This window comes from Megalobrama amblycephala, linkage group LG19 (assembly GCF_018812025.1).
Source record: "Megalobrama amblycephala isolate DHTTF-2021 linkage group LG19, ASM1881202v1, whole genome shotgun sequence".
NCBI lineage: Eukaryota > Metazoa > Chordata > Actinopteri > Cypriniformes > Xenocyprididae > Megalobrama > Megalobrama amblycephala.
The window spans coordinates 11,032,371-11,051,943 of record NC_063062.1 but is presented as its reverse complement, the minus strand read 5'-3'; the positions used below and the strand labels follow the sequence as shown (position 1 = coordinate 11,051,943).

The 19,573-nt window shown below is 36.1% G+C and overlaps 1 protein-coding gene across 2 annotated transcripts; it reads right to left on the bottom strand.

Moving 5' to 3' along the window:
* Nucleotides 1-660: 660 nt before the first annotated feature.
* On the bottom strand, nt 661-16,454 carry slc12a3 (solute carrier family 12 member 3). 2 transcript variants are annotated; one of them, XM_048169219.1, is made up of 27 exons: nt 16,180-16,454; nt 15,320-15,589; nt 15,002-15,124; nt 14,565-14,640; nt 14,282-14,377; nt 14,008-14,147; nt 10,965-11,075; nt 10,770-10,881; nt 10,509-10,639; nt 10,303-10,387; nt 9,563-9,717; nt 8,087-8,194; nt 7,827-7,950; nt 7,620-7,721; nt 7,157-7,312; nt 5,342-5,441; nt 5,064-5,175; nt 4,644-4,781; nt 4,406-4,512; nt 4,235-4,317; nt 4,033-4,119; nt 3,849-3,950; nt 3,668-3,779; nt 1,722-1,808; nt 1,476-1,611; nt 1,329-1,396; nt 661-1,181 (listed from the first exon to the last, which is right to left on the bottom strand). In XM_048169219.1, exons 2-27 carry the CDS (start codon nt 15,566-15,568, stop codon nt 1,040-1,042), a joined length of 3,042 nt encoding a protein of 1,013 aa, XP_048025176.1. In that variant the 5' UTR covers nt 15,569-15,589; nt 16,180-16,454; the 3' UTR covers nt 661-1,039. The 2 variants fall into 2 exon arrangements, with proteins under 2 accessions (XP_048025176.1, XP_048025177.1); XM_048169220.1 differs by lacking the exon at nt 16,180-16,454 and having other exon boundaries at nt 15,320-15,626.
* Between the last annotated feature and the right edge of the window lie 3,119 nt (nt 16,455-19,573).

The window sequence follows — 19,573 nt, the reverse complement described above, 5'->3', positions numbered from 1 at the left end:
AACCGCCAAACTGCTGAAATCACGTGACTTTGGCGCTCCGAACCGCTGATTCGACACGCTGATTCATAACGTTCCGAAGCTTCATGAAGTGTTTTGAAATCGGCCAACACTATATAAGTCATTATTTTGTTTTTTTGGTGCACCAAAACTATTCTTGTCACTTTATAATATTAATATTGAACCACTGTAAATCATGAACTGATTTAAATATGTTTAAATATGTTTTTAGTACATTAATAGTGAGAGAGGAAATGTCATTGCTGTCTATGCAGGCCTCACTGAGTCATCGGATTTCAACAAAAATATCTTAATTTTTGTTCCGAAGAGTAACAAAGGTCTTGCAGGTGTGGAGCGACATGAGTGTGAGTAATAAATGACAGAATTTTCAATTTTTGGGTGAACTGAGACCCTTTAAATCTATTTTTTTGTTTTTTCTGAGAGTAGCTAGTTTAAACATAAAATGACTGCCTGCCCTTAAAATCAACAATGTAAATAGGTTAATTTTAATATAATTGATTTTATTAAAGTTGATTTTGATCAAAACACCTCCTTTTTAACAACTAAAATTATTTTTTACATTCACCTAAATGCTATAAATAATAAAATAATAGTAGAATGAATATATTTCACACATAGCAGGTAATTTATTAAGCATATTCAGAAATATTAGTTAACATTAAAAAGTCTATACATATGCAAATTGTTCAATCGCTGAATTAAGATAATCAGATTCAATGTAAAACTTAATTACAAACATAATTTGTAGTTTTAAAAGGAAATTCTTTGAATACAGTCTTTTGAATTATTACTTCTGGAGAAAGTGCATAACATCTAAAGCAGCAAAAACACATAAAAGATATTCTGAATTGAGAATTAAAAGGTTAAACCAGTTAATACAAACACCCTATTAACCACGAGACATATGAAACAAAATGAAAGTATGTAAATCTGTCATAATTTTAACATGTCATTAACAACTTGAGTTTCTTTTCATATGATGTATACGTGTGTGAACAGTTTTGTCAGGAAAAGGTGGTGTTCACTGGCAGTACAGCGTCAGCACATTCTCCTGATTGCCTCGGACAAGAAGAACTGGAGGTCGAAGGTCACGTGACACAATCTCTAGCCAAGCCATGTAAAGGGGACTAGGACATGCACCTCTTCGCCCCACAGGCATAGTTCTGCCAAACAACAAAATATAGAAAAATAACAAGTGATGTCAGAAAGTCACACAGCTTATAATTAAACTGCTTGAAGACGGTTTTGTTTTTATGTACCATTAATCTAAATTACATCACGACACAACATCCTGTATAAATAGCACTTACACAATGATCAATGCAGCATCTCTAGAGTAATCTTGAATAACTTCATTCAGGCGGATCTGTCGAAGGGACTGAACAAACACAGGACAAAAATGTTTAAACAGCAACCAAACTTTTTTAAAGGTTATGCATCCTAACACCATCAATTACCTTAGCTTTGAACGATTCGAATTCCTCATCAGACACCATCCAGGAGAATTCCTTTGTTGTCTCATCGGCTTCTTGACCATCCTTTTGGACTGTGCTTACTCTATACGGAGCTATGAGATCTTCAAATCTTTTAATGCTGTTTCAATAATTTGAGGACAGAAACACATTTTTTAATAGGATTATATACTGTCTATTAATTTAAGAGGTCAGTGCAGAAATTGTTGAATAAAATGAATGGGACTGTACTGCTCAGACTGTGGTTTTCCATTGATGTCAGGAAGAACTTGAATATCTTGGAAACCCAGACGTAACCTGCCGATCAAAGTTTTGAGCCTGACAAATACAAACGCAAGCTGGTTTTAATGGACATTCTGAGGACCGGTCAAATACATTTTGTTAAAATTATTAAATAAATCAATTAATAATTTAGAAAGATATATAGTTTTTCACATATATCTGAATAAACTAAAATCTATTATTAATATGTTGTCTGGATCATATGATTAAATATTAGTTTAATATTTAATAATATATCAATAAAACATATACACATATACATATATATATATATATATATATATATATATATATATATATACACACACACACACACACACACACAATTAAATATTATATATATATATATAGTACAGTCCAAAAGTTTGGAACCACTAAGATTTTTTATGTTTTTAAAAGAAGTTTCGTCTGCTCACCAAGGCTACATTTATTTAATTAAAAATACAGTAAAAAAAAAACAGTAATATTGTGAAATATTATTACAATTTAAAATAACTGTGTACTATTTAAATATATTTGACAAAGTAATTTATTCCTGTGATGCAAAGCTGAATTTTCAGCATCATTACTCCAGTCTTCAGTGTCACATGATCCTTCAGAAATCATTCTAATATGCTGATCTGCTGCTCAATAAACATTTATGATTATTTTCAATGTTGAAAACAGTTGTGTACTTTTTTTTCAGGATTCCTTGATGAATAGAAAGTTCAAAAGAACAGCATTTGTCTGAAATACAAAGCTTCTGTAGCATTATACACTACCGTTCAAAAGTTTGGGGTCAGTAAGAATTTTTATTTTTATTTTTTTGAAAAGAAATTAAAGAAATGAATACTTTTATTCAGCAAGGATGCATTAAATCAATCAAAAGTGGCAGTAAAGACATTTATAATGTTACAAAAGATTAGATTTCAGATAAACACTGTTCTTTTGAACTTTCTATTCATCAAATAATCCTGAAAAAAAATATTGTACACAAATATTTTGTACAATTGTACACATTAAATGTTTCTTGAGCAGCAGATCAGCATATTAGAATGATTTCTGAAGGATCATGTGACACTGAAGACTGGAGTAATGATGCTGAAAATTCAGCTTTGCCATCACAGGAATAAATTAATTTGTGAAATATATTCAAATAGAAAACAGTTATTTTAAATTGTAATAATATTTCACAATATTACTGTTTTTACTGTATTTTTAATTAAATAAATGTAGCCTTGGTGAGCAGACGAAACTTCTTTAAAAACATTAAAAATCTTAGTGGTTCCAAACTTTTGGACTGTACTATATATATATATATATATATATATATATATATATATATATATATACACACACTACCATTCAAAAGTTAGAGGTAGTATGCTTTTTTTTTTCCAAGAATGCATTAAATTGATCAAATGTGACAGTAAGAGTAAAAACGTTTATATTGTTACAAATTTATATTAAATAAATGCCGTTCTGTTCATCGAATCCAAGAAATGCATCATGGTTTCCACAAAATATTAGGCAGCACAACTGTTTTCAACTGTGATAATAATATGAAATGTTGCTTGACCACCAAATCAGCATATTAGAATGATTTCTGAAGGATCATGTGACACTGAAGACTGACGTAATGATGCTGAAAATTCAGCTTTGCCATAACATGAACTACATTTTAAAATTTATTAATATAGAAAAGAGTCATCTTACATTGTAATAAAATTTCATAATATTTTTACTATATTTTTATATTCAAATAAATGCATGAGCATAAGGTAATTGTTTCAAAATCATTATCCCCAACCTCAAACCTTTGAATGTTAAAATATATTTACATGTAATTTGTGTAGTATGGACATTGTATTATGAAGTGTTACCACAAATAATATAACAATTAAGATTCTGCATACTCTTGTTTCTGCTCATCGATGTGTTGAGCTTCACCTCCAACAAACACCCTCACTTTGCATCTGCCCCAGCGCTTCTTACGGGACAGGAGGTACGGCACTAACAGTGTCAGACCTGACAACACAATGAATTGTTAAAGTATGATTTCCACTATAACATTACTTGTATATGAATTTAGCTCACCCCCATCATCAGAGAGCCAATACACATCAATGGTCTTCTTTCCCTGTCTAGTCTGAAACACACTGGTGGGCTGGGACATGGTCATTAGTACCTCAGGGTCCACTGCAACACAGGAGATAAAATGTTTTGGCAAAGGGTTCAACAGCCCTGATTAGATTCAGTACTTAAGAGTATGGATACACACATGATGTATCAATTGTGGCTGGTGTAGTAGTAGTCGAGGTTCTTGTGTCAAGTCCTTGTTCAGTAGATGTCTCGAACCCTAGATTGACTATAGTGAAAGAAAAATTCAGTAAGTCATGTTTGTTTAGGCGGCCATCAAACAGGCCACTGCACATAAACTGTAGAAATTGTTAAAAAAAAGGGAGTTTTGAAACAGTCCATACCATGTGCTTGCATTGTTCGACTCATGTCAAGACCCTCCTTCATCCGAAGAACACATACACCATATTGCAGGTCAAATGCATCGCTAAAATCACATGGAACTGTCACATGCCTTGACTTTTCTTCATCAGAATTTAACACTGAGGAAATATTACACTATATGATATACATACTGCAAAATTCCAATATAGTTTTCAACGTCGCTTGGTTGTGCTTTACGCCAGTTCTTCTTGAATCCCATCACTAGGACATTAGGCTTCATCCGACCCAAACCCGCACTCTGGAAATAGAACCACCATAAACAAACTATCAGTCTGATTTTCGTCTTCATCAGATGTTGAAAAGTTAAATAAATGATGTTTGTTTTGAGCTTAGAATATGACAAATAGTGCATTATGGGACATGGGTGACCTGCAGCAACATCCGTACGCCGACGCGAAGGTCATCAGCGACTACATTGTGGTAGAAGGCCTTTATGCGCCGTTTGTTTAGCCAGCTTATATGAGCACTGCTTTTGGCCGAGTCCACAGCGCCAGGCGAGGGTCCTCCCTGTCAATAACACACAGTCAGTCAAAGACAGTATATGCGTTCGGGAGAAAAGATTAAAGAGTGTTCAGAGCTGCAAAGAACTTTTAAAACGTAATGTCTTGTGCAGGGACAAAAACTGTTTAACACAAAGTTTCAGTGAGAGATAAACAGATTTGGAAGTATTTGGAAAAGATAAAATATGCATTTGGTGTGTCCAAGAAACAAGACAACATGGAAAACAAAATTGGTTTATTATGACATGAGAATAATATTACTGCAGGGTTTCCACATTTTTGAACTTACTGCAGTGATATTTGCACATATCATAAGGCTCTGGTTCTTGGTGAAGGTGCTGATGAAATCCACTAGGGAAGGACGTATACAGGGAGGCCCAGTGAGGACCAAACACTGTGGCCTGAGAAAAAGAACAGATGGAAAAAAGTAGGACACAGGAAGAAATGACAAAAAGTGAGAATATAAAAATAGATGATAAACACAAATGGAACATTTTCATGTGAGCAAAAGACCAATGAGTCTTATAGTCAAATAACAAGATGAACAGCATGACTTATGTTATTTACCTGTAATTTTTAATATGGTCTTCCACTTGGTTAAGACCTACACATTGAGATAGCGCCATATTATATGAGCTGGCTTGCATTGATGAACCCCAGTTGACCTCTGAAATGTAAAAACACAAAAACAGTCATGCACTACACACATAATGAAAGCTTGCCAATATTCTATGCATTTGGGTTAAAGGCACAATATGTGGTTTTTCACCACTAGAGGTCACTTATTCAAAACAAAGTTGTAGCTTAAAGGAACACTCCACTTTTTTTGAAAATAGGCTCATTTTTTAACTCCCCTAGGAGTTAAACAGTTGAGTTTTACCGTTTTCAAATCCATTCAACCGATCTCCAGGTTTGTCGGTACCACTTTTAGCATAGCTTAGCATAGTTCATTGAATCTGATTAGACCGTTAGCATCTCGCTCAAAAATGACCAAAACGTTTCAATACTTTTCCTATTTAAAACTTGACTCTTCTGTAGTAACACTGTGTACCAAGACCGACGGAAAATAAAAAATAGTGATTTTCTAGGCTGATATGGCTAGGGACTATACTCTCATTCCGGCGTAATAATCAAGGAACTTTGCTGCCGTACAATGGGTGCAGCAGGTGCAATGATATTACGCAGTAACTACGAAATGGATGTCACGATGTAACTACAGAAGAGTCGAGTTTTAAATAGGAAAAATATCGCAACACTTTGGTCATTTTTGAGCGAGATGCTATTGGTCTCATCAGATTCAATGAACTATGCTAAGCTATGCTAAAAGTGGTACCACCAGACCCGGAGATCAGCTGAATGGATTCGAAAACTGTAAAACTCAACTGTTTAACTCTGTTTAACTGTTCAACTTAGGGGAGTTGGAAAATGAGCCAATTTTCAAAAAAAGTGGAGTGTTCCTTTAAAGATTTTTTTAGTATGAAGCCAGGTGGGGCTGAAAACCATGGAAGCAGAACAATGCCGCGGGAGCGCGACATGCAGCTCGACAGCTGTGGAGCTTTTATTATGCCTCAGACGAGCTCTTCCGCTTATTCCAGTCATGCGTATGTGGGGTAACGCAGCGCTGTTTTATCATATTAGATACATTTGTGTGTTGAAAGTTGTTATAATGCTACTCTGTGTTCGCTCGGCAGCTACTATAAGACACTTGTTGCACACTGCAGTAAGCTAGATCGATAATAGACACGGTAGAACATGGTACTCGCGGTAAATCAAGAAAACAATAAGACTTAAGCTGCGTCCCAAATTGCATACTCTTGAGTAGGTACTACATTTGAATTTAAATTTACTTCAGGACCGCTGAAAAAGTATGTTCTATATATTACAAATGCACGTAGTATGAATGAATTCGGACGTACTACATCCGCCATGTTGTTACTGTCACATGACCTACCAGCGTCAACTGTGTTGAGTTATATAACAATGATTAGATTTCTGTTGATGAATGTAGCCATCCAAACAATTGCTCACTTGTCTAATAAAACACATATTAAAGCATCTTTAGTGTTTCAATGGTTTCTACAAAATAAAACTTTTTATTTTGTTGGAAATTAAGGGTAACGCGGGTATGATGTCATAGATAGATGATGCACAGACACGGCCCGTGTCCTGGATTAAAATGGCTTATTTTTCTGGATTTAAACATTCTTGGAAACATTTGGGATAATGTAAGTACACAAGTCAACAAAATATACAACATTGTTCTTTGGATATTTTAATCCAAAATCTTACATATTGTGCCTTTAAGTTGAAATGCTCTGAATAATATGAGCTTCATGAGACAAATTATTTGTGCCCAAGCTATAAAGAGTGTAGGTGTTTTACCGGGTTTCTTATACAGCACATATCCCAGCAGGAAGATGACTATGCCGATGGCTATGAGAGCAGCCCACCAGGTTAGAAGAAACATGATGATCACAGACACTACTGCTCCGAGCAAAGACAACCACTTGCTATAAAATCGAAAAGTTGGACGCCAGCCTGCTCACACAGAGAAAATGAGAAATGCTTCAGTGAGCGTCAATATAAATATAGCCATTTTGAGACCTGTGAATTTACAGTAGCATGCAGCTTTATGAGAATACAAATGGCTGAAATAGAATATTAAATGAGTGCTGTAAATCATATTTTGTTTGCATTTGTCATTATCTAAAGAAAACAACCCTGCGGTGCTTGCGGTATGCACCATTAACCCGATTAGCAAACCACCATTAAAAACCACAAATATTGCATCAAATAACGGTTAGCTTAAGCCACTCTGGTTTGATGTATGGGTTTAAGTGCTCACCTGGTGAGTTAGTGATGGATGCATGGAAGCAGCTGAAGTTGATGAGGGCATAGGAGCAGAGGAAAAAGTTGGAGATGATGGGAGCAATGGTGTTCAGCTCAGCTGAAATATTAGAACATTTGTTTGTCAGGGGGAAATTTCTATAAAACACCTTTTTTAAGAGTATTCAACAATTGCATGGTTAAATTTTGATGTTTGTTGGTTTACCAATAAGAATGAAGCATATAGCGATGACGTAGGCTAGCAGATAGCTTCTGAGTGGTTCATTATTCTTCCCATAACCCTTCCCGAAAAATCCAATGCCTGGATACAGATTGTCCTTGCAAAGGCACTATAGGGGGACAAGGAATGGAAGGAAGCAGGAAGGATAATGGATGAGAGTTATGTTAAAGGAGTGTTTAAATTAGTAAATAACACTGAAGACTCTATAATGGTGGAATTAAAATGGTCAGGGGCTCATTTGTTACCTGGAAAACCTTAGGAGCAGACACCAGACAGGCCAGGGCCGAGGAAAGAGTGGCTCCAAAAATGCCAGCAGTGATCAGAGGAGCAACTGCAGACACCATGCTCATAGTCTGAAGTGATATATGACAGAAGAACATATTAGTTCTGTTAACCTCTGGTATTCCACACTTAAGGGTCATAACAGAACAAATGTACTATATTTTGTTTCAGTATTATTTATTATTTAATATTTTGTATTTGAGGTATATTCACCTCCAAATTATGCACCATTTATTTCTATATTAACTAATACAAATATTAGAAAAAAATATTTTATGTTTTTCTTAATTAATACAGTGTTTAAGTTAAAAATGAACACAACGTTAATGCAACACCATTTTCAAGATACGACAATGCCGTTTTGGGGGCCTGAAAATGCAAACTTTTGAAAACGGGATTCAAACCGCAAGTTTTTGAGAACGATACTGTTATCATCTCTGTGTAAACTACAAAAACGCAAATTTGTGAAAACGGTGACGACACACGTATTACGTGTTCAGTCTATAGGTGCGTAGTGTTTCTTTACAAAGTGACATCGCCATCTTCTGGCCTGGCATGCATAATACAGCATTTTTAATCATTTTTGCAGAACCGTGTGAATGGGGATCGTTTTGACAATGTTGTTGTCTGTTGAAAACCACAAAGGAAGAAATTTTCCGTTTTTAGTATATTGTTGTTATGTAAACGTACCCTAAAATCCAATGCTTGAAAGGCATATTGGTGCCATCTGATGGATGTAACATAATTTTCCACTATTTTCACTGTTCATTTGCATGCAACAGCGTTTTGGGGGCAAAAATAATGCAAACTTTTGAAAACAGGTTTCAAAGTGCAATTTTTTGAAAATGGTAGCATTATCGTCTCCATTTAAACTACAAAAACGTGAATTTGTGAAAACAACGAAGTCATGCACATGCGTATTTGTTCAGTCTATAGGTGCATAGTGTTTCTTTACAAAGTACCATCACCATCTACTAGCCTAGCATGCATAATACAGCGTTTTTAGTCACTTTTGCGGATCCGTGTGAACAAGGATCGTTTTGACAACGTTGTCATCTGTACACGAAAATGTAAAGGAAAAACGTTTCTGTTTTTTGTACATCGTTGTTATGTAAACTTACACTAAATGTCTGTAAAGCCATATGAACCCCCCCCCCCCCCATGATTATGTCTATGATTTGTGTGTGTGTGTGTGTGTGTGTGTGTGTGTTAGCAAGTGCCAGAAAAGTCACCAAGTTTCATAAATTTAAAAATTAAAAATGTGAAATTTTTCAATCTAAAATGGCCGATGACCACCAAAGGATTATTTTTCGGCTTATATATGGGAACACTTCATGTTTAGGGGCCAGAACAATGTGTTATACAGTATACATGTTTTCATATTTTCAGTAACACATTGACATAACGCTACTCAATGAGCATTTAGACATAATGGTCACCTGGTAATTATTGCTGAGTCCTTGAGGGCAGGTTTTGTTGGTGATACACTCACTGAAGTTCCAGCCATAGCTGCAACCCAATCCCAAACACTCCCCAGACAAAGATGACAAGGTGTCATTCACATCACCAGAAGCATCACGCAATACACAGGAGCCTGAAATGCATATAAAGAGCACAACAACAGGGAAATAACACAGCTAATTGTGACTGGATAATACAATGGACCTCATTGGCATATAACCACAGACTTCTCTCTGAGGACGTAGACAGGACTTCATCTTTTAGTCCACTTAAATACCACCCCTGCAAGTTCATGTTCATCTCCATTCACTTTTGTGTGCAACGCCCACATCTCAAAATCCAATCAACAACCGACTCATAGAACCAAGTCCAGGCCCTAGATTTTTTCTTTTATGTTAATCAGTTACACTTGGATACACAATAGGGAATATATATAATAAGTACAGAAGTTGCTACTTCCGTTTTTATCAATGACTTTAAGGTCATCTGGACTACCTGGTGTTTCAGTTGATTCTAAACATTATTGTGAATTTAAAAAAATATTTTACTAAAATGTATAGATCAATCTTGATTTCTAGACAAAAAAGAGAAAATATATTTAAAAAAAAAAGACAAATAAAACACCCACATAAATAATAGAAAGGGATGGAAAAAATAATCAATAGACATTATCATGGACTTAAGGGTAATTGTGTTATCAAGCACTTCTGAAACTCACCAATAGTAGCTGAGATAATGAGATAAGACATGGTGGTCCAAAAAATGGCCAGCATTGTACCACGAGGTATAGCAACATTTGGATCCTAGGAGGTTTTGTGTGTGAGAACAATAGACAGAAAGCTTTTAGAGGCTTGAGTCAAATAAATATGCTTTCTGAAATGTTTTATTGGAAGAAACATTACTGTGACTGGGAGCTCAACTTGCCTTCAGATCTCCAGAGATATTAGCCCCCGCAAGGATGCCTGTAGCTGAGGGGAAGAAGATGGAAAACATGCCAAAGAAACTGCCCTCCGGTCCGCGCCAGCCGGGCACAAAGTTTTCCGCAAAAATATCAGCTATTGGACACAAATTGAGACACTTTATGGGGACATATGGTAGTGTAATCTGACTAGCACTGAGAAAATGAGGATGGAGTGTTATTATTAGCAAATTTGTTGGAACATATTGACTGCACTGCTCTCTGACCTCGGTAGCTGAAAAATCCTTTGGCTTGCTTCACTGGAGTGGCTGGTATGATGGTTCCCACAATGTAACTGGCAAAGGAGATCATAATGACAAAGAAGAACAAGACCTGGGCCTGGGAGAGGAACAAAAGCAGCGTAAACTATTAGGATCTGAACTTATTTAGGTAACTAGACAGAATTGCTTTGGGAAACAAACCTTGGACTCCCATTCCATTCCAGCCATTGAGATGGCCAGAAGGCAGGTGACAGTAATCACTCCAATGATACGGATATCATTAAGTCGGTCTACCATGCTAACCTCAGTCTCCTGATGGGCATCAGAAAAGATGTGTCAAAATTAAAATTGACAATTCTTGTTTTTTATGGAACACTGCATTATTTTTAATAAATGATTTATCACATAGTTATTTTTTAAAGTTCACGCCCCCTCGTATTCTTTGATCCTATTCCTTATGAGCAACTTCTCTTTTCTGATGACTAGTTTTAATTTCGGAGGGCATGACAATCTGTCACTCACATGAGATTGCAGCGATAGCAAATGATCCAATCAAGTCCTGATGGACTAAATCAAATCCCACCCTACATTTTTTGTTTGAGAAGCAGATATGTCACAATAGGGAAGAAAAGTCTATTGCAACTTCCGTTTCATGCATTAATTAATTAATTAATATGTATTATAAAACGGTTAGTTCCTTTCGTTGATTCTGATTGGCCAATGACCGTTCTGTGTATCACTACACAACACCCTTAGCAACCACTCTTAGCAACGTAAACTGTTTGTTCTCAATATTGTTCATTGAAGCTTACTGTATTACAGGGGTCATCAACTATATTTGTCCAAGGGCCAGAATTTTTCTCTGCAGACACTGTGGGCCAGATACTCGTAATATAAAATAAAATTCGAATTGTATCCTAATATGTTATTATTTGATTAATTTATGTTATTTTTTACATATTACCTGTACTGCAGCAAGCCACCAGGGGGCGATAGCGATATTTTAGGCTTCATATTTGTGAGGCTGTCAAGCTGTCCATCACTGTCAAGCAATTGTGCGCAAATCCCAGGCAAGGAAAATTTTGACATTTGTGAAAAAATGAGCACGTGAAACAATAAAAGATGTTCAATGAGAGCAACGCGTTTATCGTCATTCTTGACTGAAGGCAGGCTATGGCACAAGCTACTTTTCAGAAGGCTTTTTTTCCCGTTAGATTTAAAAATAAATAAATATGGAACGGACCTGAATATTCGAATATTCGTTCGGTGGGTTGGTATTCGATTTGAAAATTTGACATTCGAATATTCGTTGTTTTTTTTTTTTTTTGCACACCTGGGATCCCCCGCGAAACGATTCTCATTCCCCCTTGAATAAGGCCGGCGACACACTGGCTGCGTGAGCGTCTCAGCTGCGTGGCGTGTCCGTTTTTATTTCGGCTCCCATATTTAACAGGTTGGAGTTTGCACACTGAGACACGCGTCTCAGGCGCGCTCGAGCCACGCGGAAAACGCGTGCATGCTAGAAATAGAACCGACGCGTGTTCCAGCAATGGGAGTGTTCTCTGGCTAGAGCGCAGAACAGCGGAGTTTGTATGGACTGAAGTGCATGTCTGAGCTTGTGTTTTGTTGCTTTGACATTGTGGAAAATAGAATAATAGAAACAAAATGTATTAGCATTTTTACCCATTATTATCAATCTAAATTAATCCCGTTTTTAATTTAACTTAATTTCGTTTTTCTTTATTTAAATTTCGTTTTTCTTTATTTAAATTTCGTTTTTTCTTTATTTAAATTTCGTTTTTCTTTATTTAAATCTACCCTTACTGTGCCAATTTGTTAGTCAGAAAAATATTAGACTACCTTAAAAGTATTGCTTAATTTAACAGACCTGTGTGTGTGCGTTTTATATCACTAGTGCAGTGTCCGTTCTCGGAGCATAAGCCCTGCCCGCGTGAGGTGCGCCGCTTCCCGCTCGCGCTGCTCTGACTGTAGTTTACTAAAAGTTTATTAATTCTGAATGTGTCGCGTCTCGCGTGTCCATCTATATTGCACCAAATGCGACACTGCACTCCCTTGTGAAGTCGATTGGATGAATGGTTCTCGAAATAATAAAAATGCAAACGGACATACAGACACAGATTCCTGCCTTTATTAGAGAGAAAAATATGTTCAGCCCCTCTCTCCGAAGAGTCGATGTTCATTACTACCGAAGCTAAAAAAATGGTATTCGGACCAGCCCTAAACTTTTTCCTCTTACAAGGCTATTCCTGAATTCAGTATTATTCTGGGGGCCGGATGGAAAACTCTGGCGGGCCGGATTTGGCCCGCGGGCCGCCAGTTGACGTTGCATGCTGTATTATGTAAAAGACTATTGTGAGAAAGAGATCGATTGAGCGAGTTTATTACCTGCATTCAGATTTAGCATCTTCTTTCAGGTTAGTCTTATGTTCATAATAAAAAGTCTGTTTAAATGTCCGATGTATTATCTTGTCCTTTTAACAGTTAAGGGGTTTTCCCATGACTGACAGCGCAAGTCAAAGCATTTGTCAGTTGCGTCTTGTTCCGTGTTCACAACAATTCAGTCTTTTTAAGCTAAAAGTCTTCGCTACTAACTAACACACTCATAAAGACAGTCTTTGCTGCCATCTAATGGCGTAATAATATAACTTCTGTTGCTGTTCACGGTCAGGCCAGGGACTATTTTTTCTGATGGAAGGAAGGCTTTTAGTGAAAGTTTACTTCATAAAAGTTGCATTGATACATATTTTTGGCCTTAATATTTGTATTGTGTGGTAACCGTTTTATAAAAGCAATAAGGTACTTGAGTGCTGTATCATGAATAAGTCTTATTCACGAAACAGCACAGCCTCGAATAACTTATTGCTTACTTAATTTACATTTAGCATGCTGTCCGAGAGGAGGGCTCTGAGCTTGGAATTTGGCCCGAACCCAGGGTATTCCTGATAGGAACCAGCCAAGAGTGAGGAGTTGGGATGATGGAGGGAGTGATAGAGCTGTGTGACGGCTATATATAGAGGCCTCTTGTCATGCTGATTGGATTACCTGAACGTGCTCCTCCCGAACTTTGCTAAATAAACTTCATAAGGTAACCAGATAACGAGCAAATTATTCAAAATGTCTCCTTTTGTGTTCCAAAGAAGAAAAAGATTGGAAAAACAGTACATTTCATTTTTAGGACTTTAATTTTCAGTGTATTCTGTGTATACTGGTCCTTTCCACCCACCTGCATGAGTGCCTGTACCGTTTCAGCAAATCCCACTGTGTGCATTGCTACAGCCACTGCATTAGCGAAAGCAAATATAAGCCCAATCGAGCCCCCAAGTTCTGGACCCAAACTACGAGAGATCAGAAAATATGTTCCACCTGGGAAAAGAAAGATATCAATGATGGTTATTAAAAACAATGTTGCATCCTGCAAAGAATAATGGCTTAAAGACAGGTAATTAATCATGATAGTCAAATTTACTCAGCATATACATGTATTGCATTGTATTTACCTCCTTTAACCTTGCCATTAGTGGCAATGGCTGATGTGGACAAGCCAGTGATGCCAGTTATAGAAGAAGACACCAAGATTATAACCCAAGTCAGACCTTAAAAAAGAGAAGAGGAAAATATTCACATTATGCATGAAAAAACACAGACACAATCACAGCGATATAACGTAACAGCCCTAAGGGGTTTCACAAAACAAATCAAGAGGGAATTTAGCAGTAAAACACATAAACACACACATAAAAATGAAAGGATCAAGACATATAAAAACAGAGATTGACATACCAATCCCTGCCTGAGCTGTGATCCAGGGAAGCCTCAGGTACAGAATAACACCCCAGATATTCAGCATACAGCGGATCTACAGGGAGTACAAGAAACAGTGATGCTCCAATGGGATCCATTCAGTTACACAATGTATAAATGCTTTCTGCTTGACTTTATTCAGATGTTTGGAGTATATTTTATAGAAAAAAAAGACAGTTTAGACACTTAAAATGAATGAACGCCTTTGCAATATAACAAAATATTCCTCCATATTTGTTAAAATGTTATTATTTTAGCATTTGTTTGCAGATGCCACTTAATTATTATGTATTTAATGGACATTCTTATATATTTTATAAGTTTGGCCCCAAATACATTTTGGTGTCACTGTTTTTATTATTGTCTATACATCAAGAAGCATGTTCTAGTGTGGTTCTGGCGTGATGTTCTTATACCATGACTCCCTGAGCCCATCCAAAGCGAGCCGGTTCTGGTGGAGGTTCTGTGGGTTCATCTTCATCCAGGCCCTGTTTGTCCACACTCGTCTCCTCATACAGAGGAGGTGGAGATGGGTCATCCTAAGAGAAAATAGTGGAAAACCTGACTATTTCTTTGTGGATTCCTGGATTGAAGATTCATTTGTATTAGAGTAAACCTCATCCTATTGAATCCTGATGAGAATTATCAACAATCTAGAGGAACGGACATTCTTCAGCATTGGTTAAAAGTTTATCAGAGCAGTTTTTTGTGCAATAGTTTTATGACGTTCCTACCTGATGGTTGGAGTGAAGCTGAAAGAGAGAAGGTCTTGACTTCTTTACTCTCCCAAAAACCTCAGTGTTAGCATAGAAGTCATAACTCGGCGGAGTATCCAATGTGTCATATCCAGAAAAGACGCCAGTGCTGCGGGAGGCCACACTGTCGGTATCATAACTGCTACATCCCCCCAAACTGAATTTACGGTCATCTTCATTGTTCAGTGATGAGACTGAAAACGGGCTTCTGGCCGTTGTGAGGTTCATCCCTTCATTGGCCTGCGGTACCTCCAGCACAAGTGAATCAACAGACGTCTGAGTAAAGCGAAGGCTTGATTTGAAGGGTTATATTATACCTGAGCCGGAAGGAACCACTTATGGATATGTGATTAGTGTGAGAACATATTCTGGAGCTTTTGTAACGGTCATTAATTCTTAATTGTTGCTACAGGGCCTTTGGTTTGTACTGGGACTTGTAAACATCATCAGAACATGTAATGACTTCAGATCTTTGGTCAGATATCCTTGACACAGGTTCTCAAGGACAACTGCACATTTTGAGAGTCTTGAGTCATGTATGAAAAACAGTAAATGATGAATTTCACTGGCAAAAATGTTATCAGCTTATTTGATTGAGAGAATTATTGACATATGTTTTATTTTATGTTACTATTTGATTATTTTATTTTATTAGGTAATTTTGGTCATGTTTTTTAGTCTGATAGTGATCAGGCTTCAACATGACTGACATATTAAAATAACCTACCGGCAAAACTTTCTGAACAATGATGTCTAAATATTTGGTAACTAATATGGAGAAACTGTACTGTAATTGTAATATTGACTGAGATAGTGTATTTAATAGTGTATTTTCCAACCTGTAGTGACCTTCATTTTACCGCCAGCAGCTCAGAGTCGTTCCAACTGACAGACTTTTGCCTTGAGCGTTGACTGATCATTGCAGAAGCAGTTCCTCATTAACTAAAAGACTAATGTCCGCCAATGCATGTGACCAAGGGAGCAGCATCAGGTTAAGTAATTATTTCAACAGAAATTGGTCTGGAAGCCCCAAAGGTGGAGCCTTTTCAGTGTAATAAGTGTGGACCCTGCAAACATGCCCACAGGTGCTCTCCTTTGAAGCAGATTTTTGATTAAATTTCTATTATTAGACAATGAGAGCTTAAGCAGAAAACCAACTGCTAAATGGTCATTTTGAAACCCTCACACCGCCTGAGGGGAGCTGTCATAACAAGGAGTAGAACACTGCATAAAGTGGTTTAAATTGAAATTACAGTGAGTCTACTGTATGAAACGCTGCAAAATTTTCAAATTACATAAAGTCATTCTTAGTTACAGATAAAACCACATGTAATTGTTTTACTATCGCATATTTATATAAAATAAGATGGACACTCTATAATGATGACAGTTTGTAAAGAAAAAAAATGCTAATTATTATTATTATTATTATTATTATTATATACAACCAGTGTTGGGGATAACGGATTACTTTTTCAAGTAACTAGTAAAGTAACACATTACTGTTTCAATTTACAACAAAATATCTAAATTACTTTTTCAAATAAGTAATGCAAGTTACTTTTTCACATTTACAGACTGACAGCTCTCCTGTCACCATGTTGAGAGAAATAAAGTGCAGAGGTGTTGTGTGCGCTGTGTGAACATGATGGTTATTGTAGTTCTAGACTAAATGTGAACATGCATTTTACTCATCTCACTTGCACAAAAACATTCAGTATTACTCAAAATGAATAAAAACTGTGAAATGCAATGTCAGAATTTTATGCAAGCCTGTTATTAATTTACACAAATATACTTTATGTATTTAATCTCAATTTATTAACCAATGTTCTTGCTGCTGACCTTCAATGATCTAATTCAACCATACTAATAAGCAAAAATTACTTTAGATTAGATTTAGAAATAAGAGAGTTGAACTTCTTTCTCCTGTATTCTATTCTTCTTTAATCCAGAATGGCAGCACAGCTGAAAGGTTTGTTTGAGCTTCGCCCTCTACTGTACAGGCGTAAATATGCATTTCCTCCCACCCCTCAAAAAAAATAGACCTTTTTTTGTTGTTATCAAAAAACAAACAAGCAAGCCCAGCTAGGTGAGAAAAAGTAAAGCAAAAGTAATGTAACGCATTACTTTTCATAAAGTAACTCAATTAGTTACTTTTTTAGGGAGTAACGCAATATTGCAATGCATTACTTTTAAAAGTAACTTTTCCCAACACTGTATACATCACCATTCAAAAGTTTAGTCAGTATGTTTTTTTATGAAATTAATATTTTTATTCATCAAAGATGCATTAAATTGATCAAAAGCGACAGTAAAGACTTTTACAAAAGATTTCTATTTCAAATAAATGCTGCACAAGTAAGCAGCACAACTGTTTTAAACATTCATAATAATAAGATATGTTTCTTGAGCACCAAATTAACATATTAGAATGATTTCTGAGGATCATGTGACACTGAAGATGGAGTAATGATGCTGAAAATTCAGCTTTGTCATCACAGAAATAAATTAAATTTTAAAATATATTAAAACAGAAGACAGTTGATTAAAATTGTAATATTTCACACATTAAAAATAAGAAACTTAATCTTGATTGGGCAAAGTTTTATTTTTTAAAGAACCACTCCCATATTTTTCCAGATTGAGCATAATACATTACAAATGTACAAGGAAGTAAGCTTTGTAAAAGGGATGAATGAGGTGATCCGATTGGTAGAGCTCCTGTTGGTAGCGGTGTGGTGCCACCCTGGTGTTGTGAAATAGCCGGGTTATCGCGGACGTGTGACATCGGCCTGATTCACAACACCAGCTGCAGCACACACACCTCACACACCAGTCCATGCGGTGTGAAGACGGATCTCTGCCCTCCAGGTCTTCTTCTCCAGGATTCAAATAAGACAGTTCCATTTTGACACTTGTGATGTACTGACATGGAAGATTGAATGAAAATGATTTAAGGACCAGATTTGTCCTTGCAGAAAAGCTTTTGTTTGAGGGTGAAATAAAGTTCAAACACCCTGATTACTTTGAGTACCGCACCTTGAATTTAGGACAGTGCACTGTAATATTAATGCTGCAGCTCCAGATGCTAATGGTTAAAAATGCAAAGCAGAGCTTAGAGGGAGCTGAAGCAGACACTGCAGCCGGCCGTGACAAAGCCAACACGTCCATCTGTGTGCTCTATGGGCATTTCCTCCATAACCCACCATCTGCTGAGAGAATCAATGTCACACAGACACATTCCTGCTCTCATAACTCTCCGAGAGGGCTTTAAACCCTCTCTGACAAGCCACTTGTTTGTACAATAGGTTTGTGTTACACAACACACATTTCATGAATAAAGTGTGAGTGAACCAAAACAAAGGCAAGACATATACAGGGTTCCCAGACAATTAATTTTCCAGTCATTTGTTAATACTGTGCATAGATTTTTAAAAATTGGATTCAGACTGATTTGTAAATGAATTATACTTGTGAAACGACTTTAGTTAACATGAACTAAAAATGAAAAATACTTCTAAAGCATTTATTAATAATACATTATTAAAATAAATAGTTGTATCTGTTAATATTATGTAATGGACCTGAACTAACATGAACTAATAATTAACAGTTTTAACTAATATTAAGAAAAAAATAATAAATTGCTCATTGTTAGTTACTGTAGTAACATTAACCAATGGGACTTTATCATAAAGAGTTCCCTTAAAAGAAATGTTGCACTTTATTTTGAGGTGCCTTTGTTACAGTGTAATTATATATTTAAGTACTGAGTAATATTAATAAACATCATGTACTTAGTCTATGGTTAGCATCAGGGTTTGTTTTAGGGTTCGTTGCAAGTAATTATGCATAATTTACTGTTGTTATTATTATACTAAGTACATGTGGAAGTGTTACCAATATTTATAATCTAAATTGAGGAGCAATATCTAATGTATGAAAATGTATATTCACTATAGAAATTTGATTAAATCTTTTCCAGACCTGGAAAATATAATTCCCTAATATTTCCAGGTTTTCAAGACCGTGAGAACCCTGTATGTATAGTACAGTTCAGATTACTGGTCGCCACTAAATCCACCAAAGTGAAATTAATCTCACTGTTAATGATATAATAAAGAATATAATCTCCATGAGATGTGCAAATCAATTGTTTGATATTGTATGTCATGAGGGATAAACTATAATTGTATATTTGATTAGTTTCAAATAGCATTTTATATGAGA

Bases quoted from the DNA above. Each gene is read 5' to 3' on its own strand.
- slc12a3 (XM_048169219.1), bottom strand. From the start codon at position 15,568: ATGAACCTCACAACGGCCAGAAGCCCGTTTTCAGTCTCATCACTGAAC. The intron at 14,641-15,001 runs GTATAAGAACAT...TACTCCCTGTAG, and splicing joins GATGGGCTCAGGGAGTCATG to ATCCGCTGTATGCTGAATAT. The intron at 4,318-4,405 runs GTATGTATATCA...ATGTGATTTTAG, and splicing joins AACTATATTGGAATTTTGCA to CGATGCATTTGACCTGCAAT.